The sequence below is a fragment of the Akebia trifoliata genome, chromosome 4 (genome assembly GCF_017979445.1).
Source record: "Akebia trifoliata isolate Shusen 1 chromosome 4, ASM1797944v1, whole genome shotgun sequence".
Classification (NCBI taxonomy): domain Eukaryota; kingdom Viridiplantae; phylum Streptophyta; class Magnoliopsida; order Ranunculales; family Lardizabalaceae; genus Akebia; species Akebia trifoliata.
Window position 1 is genome coordinate 11,243,192 of NC_141378.1, and position 16,583 is coordinate 11,259,774.

Here is a 16,583-nt window from a genome sequence, read left to right on the forward strand (position 1 = left end):
ATTTGTTCGCTACTTCAATCAATGCCTATTTAGTCTTCTTCTCTATTGTTCAGAACCTTCAATTTGCACGTCTTTGAATTGGTTACGTGAGAGAAGTCGATCCAGTCCTGTTGATTGATGGATGGACAATAATGCCAAACTTACTCATCTCTAAGGAGGTGTGTTGTACCTTGACTGGTCCTTACTCCGATTAGGCCCAAGTCGGCTAAGGCCAAGTCTGGTCCTAACAACTTTGGATCGGATTCGAGTTGACTTTTGGGTTTTAAAAATATAAATTCATACTCTTTTTGAAGTAGTTTGGAGCCATTTGAGGAATTTTTTTTTCTTCATCAAATAGGAGTCCAATTTAAATTTTAGTTGAAAAAATGACTACAGATGAGAATGAACTTGTTGTTTTATGATACATTTAATTAATTAATAAATTTTTTTTTTGTTATTTATAATATAGGAAAAAGGCTGCATCGACTGAGGCTCTCATTTTGGTCATGTGGACTGTCATACAGGCCCAAATGACACCTCCACTCTCTACAATTAACGGTTTGGATTAAATTATAAAAAATAATTTTTTTTTTTTTCAATCTAATTTTTAGAAAATTAACGGTGGTTGAACTCCCAAATTTTAAAAGTGAAAACAAGTCATTCTAATTCTTAAAATATTTGTGACATCCGATCATGTTTTTGGGTGTCAAATGAACATGTGGTCCATATAAAAATATAACTCAATTGTCTAGCACAAATAAAATGAAGTATTATAAATGCATGTTAGATCTTAAAGTTGAGATCTTAAATAAACACAATTTAGATGTAGTTGGAAAAGAAATTTTACAAGATTTAAATAGAGAAATTCTATTTGGTACGCCCCCGGTCGCGCGCGGGGGGTGGGGGGCGTTAGCAAAAGTTGGTGTGGCAATAGAAGCTCTTTAAATTATTACGTGATATTCAAAGTTTTTTACGCAAGCAACGACGAGACTTAAGCGGTCAAAGACATGCAAGAACGTTTAGTGGACAAACATCTCTCGTTGTGGTGCGCCTACAAGTGCATGTTAGCCCACATGAAGCGCACGTTAATGTCCTGCCAGCTTCTAGTCGGATGCGTTTTTTACATGTCAGCACATGCACAAAGAGGGGCAAAGGAAGCGCCTTTCAACTCTCTCCTTCAAAGAGAAAATTTAATTAATTTTTTTTTCTCTTTGTGATTCAAATTTTTGTTCCACAGATTTTCTTTTCGATTTCGAAAATTTCTTGAAAATTCCATGTTTATTTTTTCTCCTGGAATTTGTTCATTTGATTTTTTTTTATCTCCATTAAACTCCGTTTCTTATCTTCAAATTGAATTACAGAATATCAATTTATTTGATTTTATTTTCTTTCGATTATTTCCTTCTCCGCTTTCTCAAATGAGTTTCATAACTTCGATTTAATGGGGTTTTGAGAGATTTTGATTAGAATTGGGAAGAATTACGGATTCAATTATGTATAAAGGTTTATTTTGATTGAATCACGACGCAATAGTGGTGGACACTTTTCCCTAAAAAGATAATTTTTTTTCTTTTTTTGGGGGGATTTGAGGGGGAAAACAATGTCCACGAAGAATGAACATCAAATGGTCCCATTAGGGGTGTTGTTGAAGCGCGAATCGACGAGCGAGAAGATCGAGAAACCTGAAATCCAACATGGGGAAGCTGGGGAAAGAAAGAAAGGGGAGGACTTTACGTTGTTGATGACAGAATGCGAAAAGGTACCTGGTGATGGGTCTACTACATTTTCGGTTTTTGCGGTAAGTGGTGTGGTGGTGCATAATTCTATATTTCTTTGAGAATTCGTATTGTTTTTAATTACAATTAGATGGGGTTATGTTGATTTTTTAGAATTTTTTAAGGTTTGAAGTAGTATTGCTTCTATTATTTTTTTTATTTTGTGGAATATCGGAAATTTACTCTGAAATCTACAATTTAGAACTTTTGGTTAATTGGGTGTGGAAGTTTCATGTAGAGGATTAGGGAACGCTTACAACTTTGAGAAGGAACACACAAGATTCAAAAATTCGTGCTTGCTATGCCAAACTTTGTGCTACTTTTGTAAGGCCCATGGTGAATCGGTGGATCATATTCTATTGCGTAGTCCTTTGGTAACCAGGCTTTGGTCCCATTTCTTAGCTCTTTTAAAAATTAGCCGGGTCTTTCCAAAGTTAACCAAGTTTCTCTTTCAATGCTGGAGTCAAAATGTTTTCACTGGTAGGAAAAGGACACTTTTGGTTCCTTCTCCCTTTTGCCATTTGCTGGGGACTTGGAAGGAGAGAAATAAGAAAATCTTCAATGGGGGTAGAGAGATCTCATTAGGAGATGATCTTTGCATGTTTTAGGGTGGTTTTTTTTTGTTTTGTTTTGTTTTGTTTTTGTGAAAGTTAGTTGTTGCTTTTAAAGGAGTGTTTTTTGAGGAGTTTGTGTTTAGATGAGAGTCTTTGTGCTCTTTGTAACTTTTTCTTTGCTCCTCTTGTAGTAGTGCCTATTCTATTATTAATAAATTGTTATTCATAAAAAAAAGATCTGGAATTTAAGTATGTTACGAGCCCAAAGAGCTATGGGTTTGACTTTCCCCATCAATTATACCCAGGCCTAGTATTTTTTGTGTTGGTATCAAAGCCAACACCATGTTTGGATTCAAGCCTCGAGAGGAGTGACTTGGAGAAATGATTCCCGGGGGAGGCCCAATAGAAGGATATAATGTGAAAGCGCTACAAATTGGGCACCAAGGCATTAGTGAAAGGGGCGGCTTGGGGAAAGAACTACCTGCAAAAGCTGTCATAGAATGGGCCGTCACGGACGTCAGTAGGGGAGCTTGGTGGTATTTTACAATCACAAAGAGATATGGGTTTAACTTTTTGCAACACTAACATCTAGGTATTTTTGGTGTATTGGTTGCGTTCACATTCACGGTTCACTGATCAACATTCTAAAACAAACCTAATTTGTAGAGGTAGTTTCATAGAGGGCATTTAGGTCATTTATGTAAGACCTAGGTCAAGGGGGCATGTCATCATTTTGAACACACATGGGTACAACTAGTATCAACCAAATTCTAGAGAGATTAGATGTTTTCCACAATGTATCTCGAATTTTGACCAAACCCCAAGGGGCTTGAATGTGTTCGTTGTTTTCACAAACCCAATATGAACTGAACCGTGAATTGGTTTGTGTTTCAGTGTTGTATGAGCGAATATGGTAGCACATGTTTGTATCACAGTGAAGTTATGATCACAGGTTTGTTAGTAGCATGAACATACAAAAATTAAAGCTATAAACATGGTTTAAAATCTCAGTTTGTTTTGTACAAAACATTTCGGTTTGTCGAAATCCCGAGATGAAACTTGAGTGAAATCGAAAATATGCAATGTTTCAGTAGTTTTTCCGAAAAAACAAAGGAGAAGGAGGAAAGGGGGAGATAAGAAGAAGAAGGAGAAGAAGAAGAAGAGGAGAGAGAGAGGAACTTGGGTGAAGTCGCTGATTCATCGTAGTTAGACTTGCATCATTGGATTCATGGTGAAATCCCCAGCCATCTTCTTCTTTGTCTTCTTCAGGGTTTTTTTCCTTTTTTTTTTTCTTCTAAAATTAACAAAGGCTACAGGCAGCAATTGTGTTTTTATCGAGGAAATGCCCTTGACTTTGTAAATATTTGAGAAGTCATGTGCTCTGAAACTTATTATATGCCCCTTGACCACAATCTTTTATGAAAGAATATTTTAAAAAGTCAATATAATGTTTTGAATGTTTCAGTATTGTTTCGGTTTTCTAAAAAGTCGAAATATTGAATCGAAACAACATTTTAAACCATGGCTATAGATTTAATTTTTTGAGCTTTTATGGTGATAATGTATCTTTTATTTTTATATTTTTTTAAACCTATCAAAAAAGGGACCGACTAGTTACAAATCACCTAGTAACAATTGCACTTCTTCCTTATTTTTTTAATCTGCCAAAGCCTACACTTGGCTGTGCTGCTGCTGGCCACCCTTCCTTCATCACTCCAAAGATAAAAGATTGTACTCCATCATCGTCTTCAACTTTTTCTTCTACCTATTGCACTCCATCTGTTTGGCTGCGATGCCAAGAGAAGATGCTTGCGATTGTAATTGGCGGCAACGTTAAGAAATAGGAGCATAAAGGATGAAGTGGGTTAAAGGAAGACCGTGCGTATTACTAGTAGATTAAGATAGAGATTTTATAATAAAAAAAAAAAATTAGATTGGGGTGCATCTGGAAAATTGTGACCTGCTAGTTGTCGGTCCCATAAAAAAAGTGCATCTATTTTGTTTTTAATTGCAAAAAATAATTTTTCTAAGCAATTATAGGAATGGTAATGCCCTCCATATCTTGGTGGATGGATGCCCAATACTATATAGTTGCCTGATCTTTAGTATAATGTCTTTTAAACTAGATTCTTTCTCTTGGAAGGTGTAGGCATTCCACCATTTCCAAAGGCATTGACAAATTGAATCTGGAGATAACTTCCAAAGAAGAGTGCCTCAGGGAGAAAAGGTCATAAGAACCATCTGAATAGAATTTTAAGGATCCTTGTACCCAAACTATAACCTTTATCTTCTTTTCCACACTTTTATCTGCCTTTCCACACACTAGTGCTATAGGATGAAGTAGGGACCCAAAGTGAACAAACTGGAACTGTGGATGATGTATTTTGACGCCCTCACTTACCAAACTTTATTGTAGCTTTCCAATGATAGTCACATTCATATAATTGAAATGTCTACAATCGAACCTTAGATAGGACGCTTGTCAGAGTGCTACTGATATAGAAATTTAATAGGATCCTTAGATCCTATGGACAATTTTGATTCACTTCAAGGGGGATGTTTCTCCAAAGTCCAAACTAATTTATTTATTTTTATTGATTGAGAATTATGTATTACGTTCTTCAATAAGGATTTTGACTCCAACGAATCGGGAGAGATATATTCCTGAAATAATTAAACTTCTTAAATTGATAAATGGAAAGAAACCTAAAATAATAAAACTCTAATTACTAACAAGACTCCTAAAATAACAAACTACTAAAATAATATATGCTACGTATCCTAAATAATAAATAATAAAAATCGAATAAAAAATGTATCCTAACATCCATCCCCCCTTCAAAATGACTTGTCCTCAAGTCAGAAAAATTTCACAAGCAATTTCGTCCTTCAACGTGTCTGCATCAACCTCCAAAAGGACTAGTTGAGGTTTCTTGCAATGATGTCCCGGTTTGAATAGTTCGTCGTAATTTAAACAAAGACCTTTTGATTGCCGCTCCGCTTGCTCTGTCGGGGAAAGTCGATTAATAGGAGGAAGCCTAGGAGGCACTTTAGGATCAAGAAGTGTTGGTCGGCACAAAGAAAATTCTTGGGTTACCTTAATCATTTCTTCTTGGCAAATAGCCAAGTTGAATGCTTTAACTAGTGACGTAAGCCTAAGTAACTGAATTCTTGCACGTATTTCGTCATATAACCTCGAGATAAAGCAACTAATTAAGAATGACTTTGGTAAATCAGTAACTTGATTGGCAAGCTTCTCAAATAGGCCCTTAAATTTGCAAACCATATCAGTTTGTTTGAGTTTAGCTTGTGTCACGTCCGTATCTACGAATTCCCACGAACCAAAGTGAGAGCATAAGGCTCGAGTGAATTGTGCCCATGACATTAATCCAATTGAACGAGTCATCCAACGATATTATGCTGTAGCATCTCTGGTTAGGTGAACCGAGGCCAAGGAAATCATCTATTCATTGGCCAAGTCGTTCAACTGTTGAAATTGTTCAACCTGAAAAATCCAGCCTTTTGGATTAGCTCTGTCGAATCCTGCAAAATCGATACGAAGCGGACGACCTTGTATTGCTATGCTGCCTTGTTGATTTTCTACTCTTTGTTGTACATTAGCAGGAGCACGTGGCGCTTCCCAAACTAGTGGTTGATCTACAACTAAATGCTCCAGGGTTGTTTGAATTGCCCGCGTCCCTTCTTTCAATTCGTGAACATCAGTGTTTAGTTGATCAAACCGAGGCTCAAGCTAGCTGATTCTCTCACTCAACTCTTTAACAATCACCATCTTGACACCAAGATCTTTGCTCTGATACCAGATGATAGGATCCTAGATCTTATGGACAATTTTGATCCACTTCAAGGGGGATCTTCCTCCTAAGTCCAAACTAATTTATTTATTTTTATTGATTGAGAATTATGTATTACATTCTCCAATATATAAGTAATTTGACTCCAACGAATCAGGAAAAACAAGACTCCTAAAATAATTAAACTTTCTAAATTGATAAATAGAAAGAAACCTAAAATAATAAAACTCTAATTACTAATTAGACTTCTAAAATAACAAACTACTAAAATAATATATGCTACGTATCCTAAATAATAAATAATAAATAATAAAATAGAAATAAATAACATATCCTAAAAAAAGTCTTCCACCTTTAGATAAGCTTACCTTTAGAACAAACCCAATCTTTTATTAAACCTTAAGAGCTGCTATTGGCACCCTAACTTTTACTTATTACACTCCAATTTCTTAAATTATTTATCACACCCCAATTAAAGATTAAAACACACTATTCAAACATTACAAAGGTTTGGATGAAATAAATAAGTAAATAAATAAGGGAGAGTTTCTATTAGCACCTCAACATTCTCGACCATTTACTTATTTCCTTTATTTCTAATTGGGGTGTAATAAGTGAAAGTTGGGGTGCCAATAGCAGCTCTCTAAACCTTTCTAGTACCGGGTTATTTCCTTGGTCTATAACTTGCCTCCAAAGGGAAGACCAAGTTATGTCATGGGGAACTAACCAACTCTGTGTCTCATGCTAGTGGCCAAAGAAACTGCATTCTCCACTTGAATTTATGTTAGTATCTAATTCCTGAAAGTAATATCTTTTGTTTGGATTATTCAAAATGCTTATTTATGCTGGATTTATGAGATTGCCAAATTTAAACTTTTGCAGCTATTTGACGGACACAATGGATCTGCTGCTGCTATTTACTCTAAGGAGAATCTCCTGAACAATATTTTGGGTGCTATTCCAACAGATCTTAGTAGAGATGAATGGCTAGCAGCATTGCCAAGGGCTTTGGTTGCTGGGTTTGTGAAAACAGACAAAGATTTTCAAGAGAAAGGTATGTGTAAAGCCTTATTTCGATCATTATGAGCATGTGTATGTGTTGATTCAATTCCATCGTCATTGCGCAATATATTCAACATTATTCACCAGTCACCAAAGAATTATGCATATTTTTGTTATATCTACCAAGCTATTAAATTTCGATTTCGTTTTCTATTTCGGTCATCTTGGAAACATTTCAATCAATGTAGAAATCAATAAAATTTAAAAAAAAATGATGGAAATATTAGGAAATGATAGAAATTTTGAGGAAGTTTTCATTGAAAGTGTAGAAAACACTAAAACTTAGATGAAAACACACTTGTAAGTCATCAAACTATAATAAACAATCATATGAATTATGGAAATAAATATTAGTAACATTTTGTTACAAATTTGCATGAGTATCTAAGAGTCCCAAAAACAACTATATGCTTGTTGGAAATAAGAAAAATAATAACACGTAACTATAAATAATTAAATACTTTGTATGTACCACTTCCTTAAGTGGACAAAATTGTCACCTTATTATAACCTATAAAATATACATTCTCACATTATCATATATATACTTTTTTTTAATCTTTTGAGTATATATATATAAATATTTTGGTCGAAGTTTACTATTCATCAAAATATTTCCACTGAAATGTTACATTTTTATACTTAACATTTGATTATTTATATCGAAATTCATTATTTATGAAATATTTCACGAAATAAATAGTGATTTCCACCGAAATATAAACATACAGAAATCGTCGTTTTAATTTCATGTCGGAACTTGTGGAAATGGAAATATTTCGGGGAAATATGTCGAAATTTAATAGTATGATATCTACAAAATTTTGGTTTCTGTTTTTGTCAACCATGTTGTTAATGAATTCAAATGTAATGGTCACCACTTTGGGGGAAGCCCTATTGTCTGGACATTTTTTCATTTTTTTTGGTGGTAAGATAGACTTGAACCTAATACTTTAAAGTTGCCTGGAAAAATGTCAACCAACTGAGCTATTGGTCCAAGTCCATTGTCTAGACAATATTATCTGCTGCATTCCTTTTATGCTCAATCTAGGCTTTCAACGCTCTCTAAATAATAGCTGGACGTGCCTTTTTTTTTTTTTTTTCCCCACTTTTGTGATTATTGGAAAAATTGACGCAAATTCACAAAGTAAAGTATATGTAGCCACTGGAATGTGTAAATCATTCACTTGGATAAAAAATAAAAAATAAAAAGAAGAAATTTTAAATCATTCAAATGCATAACCTTTCAATTCCGGGGCGTACCTTATTATTTTCAATACCATGGAAACAATACCACCCGTGCAGCCAGCAATATCTTTACTGCTATTAATTTTACCTCTTGGTCTTAATATTTCCATGTAAAAGGAAGGAACTGCAAATTCACTTTTAAAAAGAACGAAGAAAATTAAAATTACATGGTAATGCAGGCAAACATCTACTTCAAGAGATCTCACCTAACAATCAATGATAGGTCTTATCTTCTTAGCCTTCCTCTCTTTCTTTCTTGAAGGTGGTGTTAATTCCTAGGTTTCATAAGAGAGGAAAAGGAAGGAAGAAAAAAGAGAACAAGTGATAGAAGAGGGGCATACGTTCTCAATCATGCACATGGTCCTCTACTCTCTTCTTCTATTAAACCTTCACCACTATTACTAAAGTGTTAATTATAAGTGATAATAGATCTAAATCGTCTATTCTACCCTAATTTCACGTAATTTAATTCTAAACCTTTAAATCATCTATTCTACCCTAATTTCACATAATTAAAGACCAAACCCCGAATGCACCCAATTATATATGAATATCATGTATAATGTCACTAATAGTTGAAGTAATCAAATTTTGATTTTTAAAGCGGTCAGATGGCTTAAGTTGCCTATTTAGTATTCTTATTTGCTTGTATCCAACTTCTTGTTCACTTTGCTACCATTATTCATGTTCTACTATTTATGTGAATTCAATTTTCTTCCCCATTCTCATTGCATTTGAAGTTTCTAGGGAGAACTATTTATTTATTTATTTTTGCATTTTTATTGGGATATCTGATACTTCTAAATTGATAACGTGATTCCTTTTTCAGCACGAACATCAGGAACAACTGTCACCTTTGCCATAATAGATGGATGGGTCGTAACTGTAGCATCCGTAGGTGATTCCTATGGCATACTTGAATCTGCTGAAGGTTCTGTTTATACATTATCTGCAGATCATAGGCTGGAATGCAATGAAGACGAGTAAGTTTCAGATTTTAATACCTGGGTTTCTTCACTAGAGAAATAAATTTGATTGTTTTATTAGGGTTTGTCTCTTCATACTTCAACAGGAGAGAACGTATTACGGCAAGTGGGGGTGAGGTTGGACGGCTTAACGCTGGTGGTGGTGCTGAAGTATGTTTCTTACACCTTTAGAGTATTTTCTTTGAGCAGTTTAATGGCCCCAATACAACGCTAGGTTTGTGGCTGATCCAAAAGGTGGCTAACATTTAATGGCCTCAATATAAAAATAAATACTTATTTTTTTAGTTACTGTTAGTGTTGAAACTTAATTTATCTCTGCTTCTCTAGTGGCGATTAGCGGTATCAATTCCAATAGTAATTACACTTTTAAATTTTGTTGAGTTAGCTGGGATCAACCCTGAACCTCATGGTTGTGTTACGTGTCGTCAATCAATTGAGTTACTGGCCAGAGCCCGAAATGATGACTGGGTGTGGTAATTTAGATTTGTTTCTGCACCAACTTTGTGGACAAAACCTTTTCTCATGTGATGAAAAAACTCAGAAACTGATGCATGATGCCATCAAGCTATTCCATAAATGATTGTGAGGCTATGTAGAAAGATATAAAGATATTATATCTATTGCCAACCGCATGTCACATGAATAAGGCACTGGAAGTGGTGCTTAGGCTCATAGTGACAAAGTCGGTATTCGGGAAAATTTGGCAAGGGAAAATTTCCAAAAAATAAAAAAAAATAAAAATCAAGAAAAAATTGGAAAATAAAAATAAAAATATATTGTTACTTTACATAATATTAAACAAGATTACGAAATTTCTTATTAAAATATAATATAAAAATATTTTTTCAAAGCTTTGTGAACGAGTCGGGATAAAATTGCCGATTGAAAGAAGCATGAATTAATCCTGATTTCTAAAAAATCGGAGAATTTTATCACTATGCTTAGGCTTATTAGTATATACCTTTAGTAGTAGATTATTTCTTGAAGCATGTTTCTAACAATCGCATTCTCTGAAGTTTCTCTATGTTGGATGTATTTGTTTCCTACCCCAATTCTAGAAATAATTAATCGGTAATTATTGAGCTAAAGAACGTTATCTATTTGCCAAAATCAATTTTTCAGATTGGCCCTCTAAGATGCTGGCCAGGTGGCTTATGTCTTTCAAGATCTATTGGAGATATGGATGTTGGCGAGTTCATTGTTCCTGTCCCCTATGTAAAGCAAGTGAAGGTGTCCCTCTACTTTTGCCTCATGCACATCAAATTTAATCGTCTCTAATATCATTTTTCTCTACATAGTGATTATTTTGGACTGGGTTATAAACAACTCCTGATATAGAAATTTTCCATTCATTGCAACAATGTTGAGACTTATCTGTTCTGATTCATTCTCGTTTATAAGTCTTTATAAACAAACCATCATCCGAGCATCTTCCAAAAAAAAAAAAACCATCATCCGAGGCTCTTTATTATTATTTTGTAGCTGGAATTTAAATTGATGCTTTTGAAATGGGGAATCTCTTCACTAGACCATCAGGTTCTTGTGTTTGTTAAAAAATACCCTAACTTTCGTTGCTTTCTCTCCCTTAAATTTTCATCCCATGATAATTAATAAAAAGACATTATAAAGTTACCAAACTACCCATGAACAACCCACGAACAACTATAGTAGTATACTAAGACTAAGGACTAAAAAAACATAAAAATATACCCAAAGATAAGACTCAAAACAGAAAATTAACTAAAACCTCTAAAGATTACATAAAATAAAATCTAAGTTGAAATTTGGCCATTGGACACTCAAATATGGCTATGATGTCCTCATCGGTCTCCCTTATTATCTCCTCAAAAATAAAAAAGAAAAAAAGAAAAAAGAAAAATGCAATACACCTGATGAATAAAAACATAGTATATGATCATAAGATTTGGTTTGCATTTTGTAATTTTAAGCATTATACAGTGATAGACATTAGTATTTTATGCATTAAATAGTAGTATGCTACACATTGCATGCATAGCTATTATCAACATGAATAAAACCAAAGAGAAATTTCCATAAACACTGTGGACCATACTCATTCTTACTAGTTACTACTAAGTACTAACTACTACACAGATCAGAAAATGTTTTGGTTGTCACACTTATCGTGGATATTCATTTTATGGAGTTCAGTTAATTGTAAGAATGAAGAAGGGTGTGGTTTTTTGTTGTAATTGTCTGGTATTGACATTTGGATCTCTACTTCAATGTGCATTTTCCACTTACTATATGCATGTGATATAGATTCTCAGTTCTGAGCTAACATCACTTTTGGTGGTCATTAACAATAAAAAACCATTTTTTATTTCTTTTTCCCATTCTTTTTTAGGGCTTCAATTGGCAGCCCAATGATTAATTATTACACCCCAATTTCTTGATTTGTTTATCATACTCCAATCAAAGATTAAAACACACTCTTCAAACGTTTTTTTTTCTTTGATAGGTAAATGCTTGGTTAGTACAGGAATATTGTTAATTTTTAAGAGTTAGCATAAGAAGTATGGGTTCAAGGGGTTTGAACCTAGGACCTGGGAACAACCTCCACAAGTCTTACCACTTCTTAAACACACACTTCAAACATTACAAAGGTTTGACTCAAATTATAATCTCAACATTACAGAACATTGTAACACTCGTTCAAACAATTTCAGTAGTTGTTTACAATTATGATTAGGCTCATATAAAATCCTAAACCCAAGAAATAGAAATCTAGCAAAAATAAAAAAAATGTGAGAGCTTCTATTGGCACCCCAAATTTTATTTATTCTCAACCATTTTCTTATTTTCTTTATTTTAACTGAGGTGTAATAAGTAAAAATTGGGGTCGCAATAACATCTCTCTCTCTCTTTTCCCTCTGCTTCACATTAAGTTGTTATTTTTTCACTGTTACAGCTATCTACTGCTGGAGGTCGCCTTATCATCTCAAGTGATGGTGTTTGGGATGCGTTGACCTCAGAAATGGCTCTGAACTGTTGCCGTGGGATGCCACCAGATGTTGCCGCTGCTCAAATTGTTAAAGTACTCTATAATGCAAATTGAACTTCTCTATTTGCTGATGATCTTATTGTATTTTACTGATTTCTAGATCCCCCTCAATTACATTTTCAGGAGGCTGTGCAGTTAAAAGGGCTTCGAGATGATACAACTTGCATTGTGGTAGATATATTGCCTCCAGAGAGGATAGAACCTCCTTTACCACCAAAGAAGCCGGGAAAGGGAGTGTTCAAGTCCATTTTCCGAAAAAGGCCATCCGAATCATCTTTTGATAAAGAATATTTAGAGCCTGATGTGGTGGAGGAAATATTTGAGGAAGGATCTGCGATGCTTGCAGACAGGTCTGTACTTTGCAGGTTATCATTAATAATTAATTTATACAGAGAGCTGCTACTAGCACCCCAAATTTTACTTATTACACCCTAATTTCTTAAATTATTTATCGCACCCCTATTAAAGATTAGAACACACTCTTTGAACATTACAAAGGTTTGGCTCAAATTATAATCTCAACATTACAAAACATTTTAACACTTGGTCAAAAAATTTTAGTAGTTGTTTAATATTATGATTAGGCTCATATAAAATCCTAAACCCAAAAACTAGAACTATAGAAACAAAAATGAGAGAGCTTTTATGGGCACCCCAATTTTTTACTTATTCTCAACTGTTCACTTAGTAAAAGTTGGGGTGCCAATGACAGCTGTTGATAATAAGCATAGACTATTATTTTACGAGCTTTATTTGAATTTCGTCTTTTTTTCCTATTTTGTTCTCTATCTTGAAGTGATATGGCTGCTCATGTGAAGAAAGGGAAACAAACATGGCCTTTTGACACAAAACATGTATTGTATGAATTGCAGGTTAGATACGGAATATCCCCTCTGCAACATGTTCAAGTTGTTCATGTGTGCAGTTTGTCAGGTAGAGATGAAACCGAAAGAGGGCATTTCTGTACATGCCGGTTCATCAAACCCAGGAAAATTGCGTCCTTGGAATGGACCTTTCCTGTGTTCTAGTTGCCAAGCGAAGAAAGAAGCCATGGAAGGGAAAGGGACATCGGGAGGTATGCCAACTTTCCTTTTTTTATTTCTTTAAACAGAAAATTACCAAAATAAGGTCAAATTTCTAGTTAATTATTATAAAATAATAGTTTTTTAAAAATTACAAAAAATGAATTGCTGGACTGTGCGTATTATGTCATATTTTACGAATTTGAATGAGAGAATCCCCGAAGGCCTTACTATGCAGGGGGCTATTTTAGGTGTTTTTTATTTAAAATACAACGTAAAGTGTTGGACTATCGAGCGAGTTTCTAAAATGTTGGACAGTCCAACGTTTTAACTCGTTTCTGGTAAATTTAAAAGATTAGTATTTTTATCATAGTTAATGAGAAATTTGGCCTTTTTTGGGTCGGGTTCTGGTGATTCATGAAGAATAAATAACTCATGATCCTGACTGTATAAACACAAAATCTAATGGTCTAGATATATAATCCTCACAAAAAATCAGCCCAATCTCAAGCTTCTAACCCATATAGGACAAAGGCGTTGTCTCCCTAACGTTGGCTTTCGAATGGGACCCATATATATATGGGGGGCGTTTGGCTGACAATCTTAGGATGACAATGGTGGTTGACAAAATTTGTCCTCTATGGCTTATAAGTTTCGGATTGGGCTGATTTTTTTTAGGATGATCTCTACGGTGAGGAGATCATCCTCACAAAAAAATCTGCCCAATCTGAAACTTCTAACACCATCAAAAGTGATTTATGAATTTACAATATAAATTGACGAACCACAATTCTTCAACTTTGTAAACCACTTTTGATGGGGTTAGAAGTTTCAGATTGGGCTGATTTTTTGTGAGGATGATCTCCTCACCATAGAGATCATCCTCACAAAAAAATCTGCCCAATCTGAAACTTTCAAGCCATATAGGACAAATTTTGTTAACCAATGTTGTCATCCTAAGATTGTCAGCTGAACGCACCCACATATATATATATATATAGGGTCTCGTTCAGCACCAAACATTTTGCCCAACCATATTTGTCCGACATGGGTTAGAAGTTTTGGAATGGGTTGATTTTTGGTGAGGATGATCTCCTCACCATGTTTACAAGTTGAAAAATTGTGGACCGTCCATTTTTTGTAAACCATTTTTGATGGGGTTAGAAGTTTTGGAATGGGCTGATTTTTGGTGATGATGATCTCCTCACCGTAGAGATCAGCCTCACAAAAAATCAGTCAATTCCAAAACTTCTAACCCATGTAGGACAAAAATGGTTGGGCAATATATATGGGAAATGTTTGGTGCTGAACATTTCCCATATATATATATATATATCCTGATAACATACATCTCTGAGATACTTATCTCGAGGATAAATCTTAATCATTGGATTTTGGGTTTAAACAGTTGGGATCATGCGTTTTCTCTCCGCGAGTCATATCTTCATGAGTCACTGGATCCTGACCTTTTTTTTGTTTTGTTTTGTTTTTTTGTTTTTTGTTTAGGGGGGGTGGGGGTTTTAATTTCCGTTATTTAAAATTGTTATATCTCCGACCCCGAATTCACTCAATTTTTTTTTCATTCTTTTCAGATCGTACATCTAGAAATAGTAGCGACAGTGACTAGCCAATTCTTGTGGTAGCATCTGACATGGTTTTTTGCAATTGTATTGGCACTAACAAATGTTTCGGAGCTGACCAGTACTGGAAAATCCAGGGTCTACTCAAGTTATTAATATCATTTTTTCAGTCACTCATCATGGTTTGAAGTTCGCCTGATCCATTCGTTCTAACATCTAATTCAGTACCAAATTGAAGATTCTTTCTAGATTTTCCATTTCAAATACGGAGGTCCAGAGTTTGAGAGCTTCTTCAGATATTTGAAAAGCTTCTAATATTTGAAGTCCTCTTCTAGGATTTGTGAGACTTGTTGGTCCTCTGCAGTTCTCTACGACAAAACCACCCTTTAATTTCTGGGTTTCGCTCCCCCCATTGTATACGAGTTATTTTTATAGAGCTAAAAATTCAATGAAGGTTGCCTTCACTGTAATATTACCATATAGAGAGTTGGCTGAAAATTAACACTGATTTGTTAGGTCCGAAAGAGATTTTCAGTGTGGAAAGATTGAATAGCTGAGTCTCATATAGTATCTCAATCTGAGTTTGTACTGAATTCTCTAATGAAATATATTAGGGCTTGAATCTTCAATTGTTGATTTGGGTTGGGTGGTGGTAATGGGATGGGGGGTGGTGATCTTGGTTCATGTTGGACTCTCCAATTGCCAAGGTATAATGAATAATACATATCTTGCAGACTATCCTAGCAAAATTTAAATCCATTTGGATTTATATATAACTAGAGTTGTCTAGTGCCAGATCTTGTTTGGGTTTAAGGGAGTAGGAGAGGAGAAGCAATGAATTTGGAGGGCTATTATTGAAAAAAGTATAGTAGAGAAAATGCAATAAAGTTAGAGGTATATTATTGAAAAATGAGGAAATACAATAATGTCGGAGGGCTTTGAAAGGTGGTAAAAGATGAAAGATAATAAAGTTGGAAGGATATTCTTAGGGGTGGGGTATCTACACCCACTTGTTTTTTTTCTCATTCACCCACTTAAAAGTTATATTTTAATAAATAGTGAAATTACCTGTCACACCCACTTAAAAAAAGACTAATTTTTGGTTCGGTAGAAAGCTACTGAAAATTTACATCGCTATTCGTAGGATTCTACCGAACGTGAAAGGACTTGGTAGGAACCTACTAATTGGAACATTGTAGGTAGAGGCCAATTAAATCTTTTTAGGTAGAATCGATAGGTTCCTATCGAATCTATGTTGGCAAATTTGATTTTGACCTATTGAATGAAGATTCATTTGAATTTTTTTTGCTACACAAATTTTCTAACTATTAGATTAGGAATTGAAATTTTCATGATCATTGCTACCTATTATGCAAGTTCCAAGGATATTGTTTCTTGTTCCACGAAATCTTAGTTGAAATTTATGTAGGTTCAAAACAGGTGAATCGGAAAGATAGAGATGAAAATGAGAGAGAAGGAGAATGAGGAGGAGGAGGAGATCGAATTAAATTCGGTAGGGGATGGTGGGTGTAAATTGCGC

The 16,583-nt window shown here is 34.6% G+C and overlaps 1 protein-coding gene across 1 annotated transcript; it reads left to right on the plus strand.

Annotated features, from left to right (window-relative positions):
- Nucleotides 1–870: 870 nt before the first annotated feature.
- LOC147403755 (putative protein phosphatase 2C 12) lies at nucleotides 871–15,672 on the plus strand. Its single transcript, XM_086439472.1, has 9 exons — nucleotides 871–1,777; nucleotides 7,003–7,174; nucleotides 9,260–9,413; nucleotides 9,503–9,566; nucleotides 10,539–10,646; nucleotides 12,349–12,474; nucleotides 12,565–12,791; nucleotides 13,314–13,516; nucleotides 15,056–15,672. Exons 1-9 carry the CDS (start codon nucleotides 1,580–1,582, stop codon nucleotides 15,088–15,090), a joined length of 1,287 nt encoding a protein of 428 aa, XP_086295598.1. The 5' UTR covers nucleotides 871–1,579; the 3' UTR covers nucleotides 15,091–15,672.
- The last annotated feature ends 911 nt before the right edge of the window (nucleotides 15,673–16,583 follow it).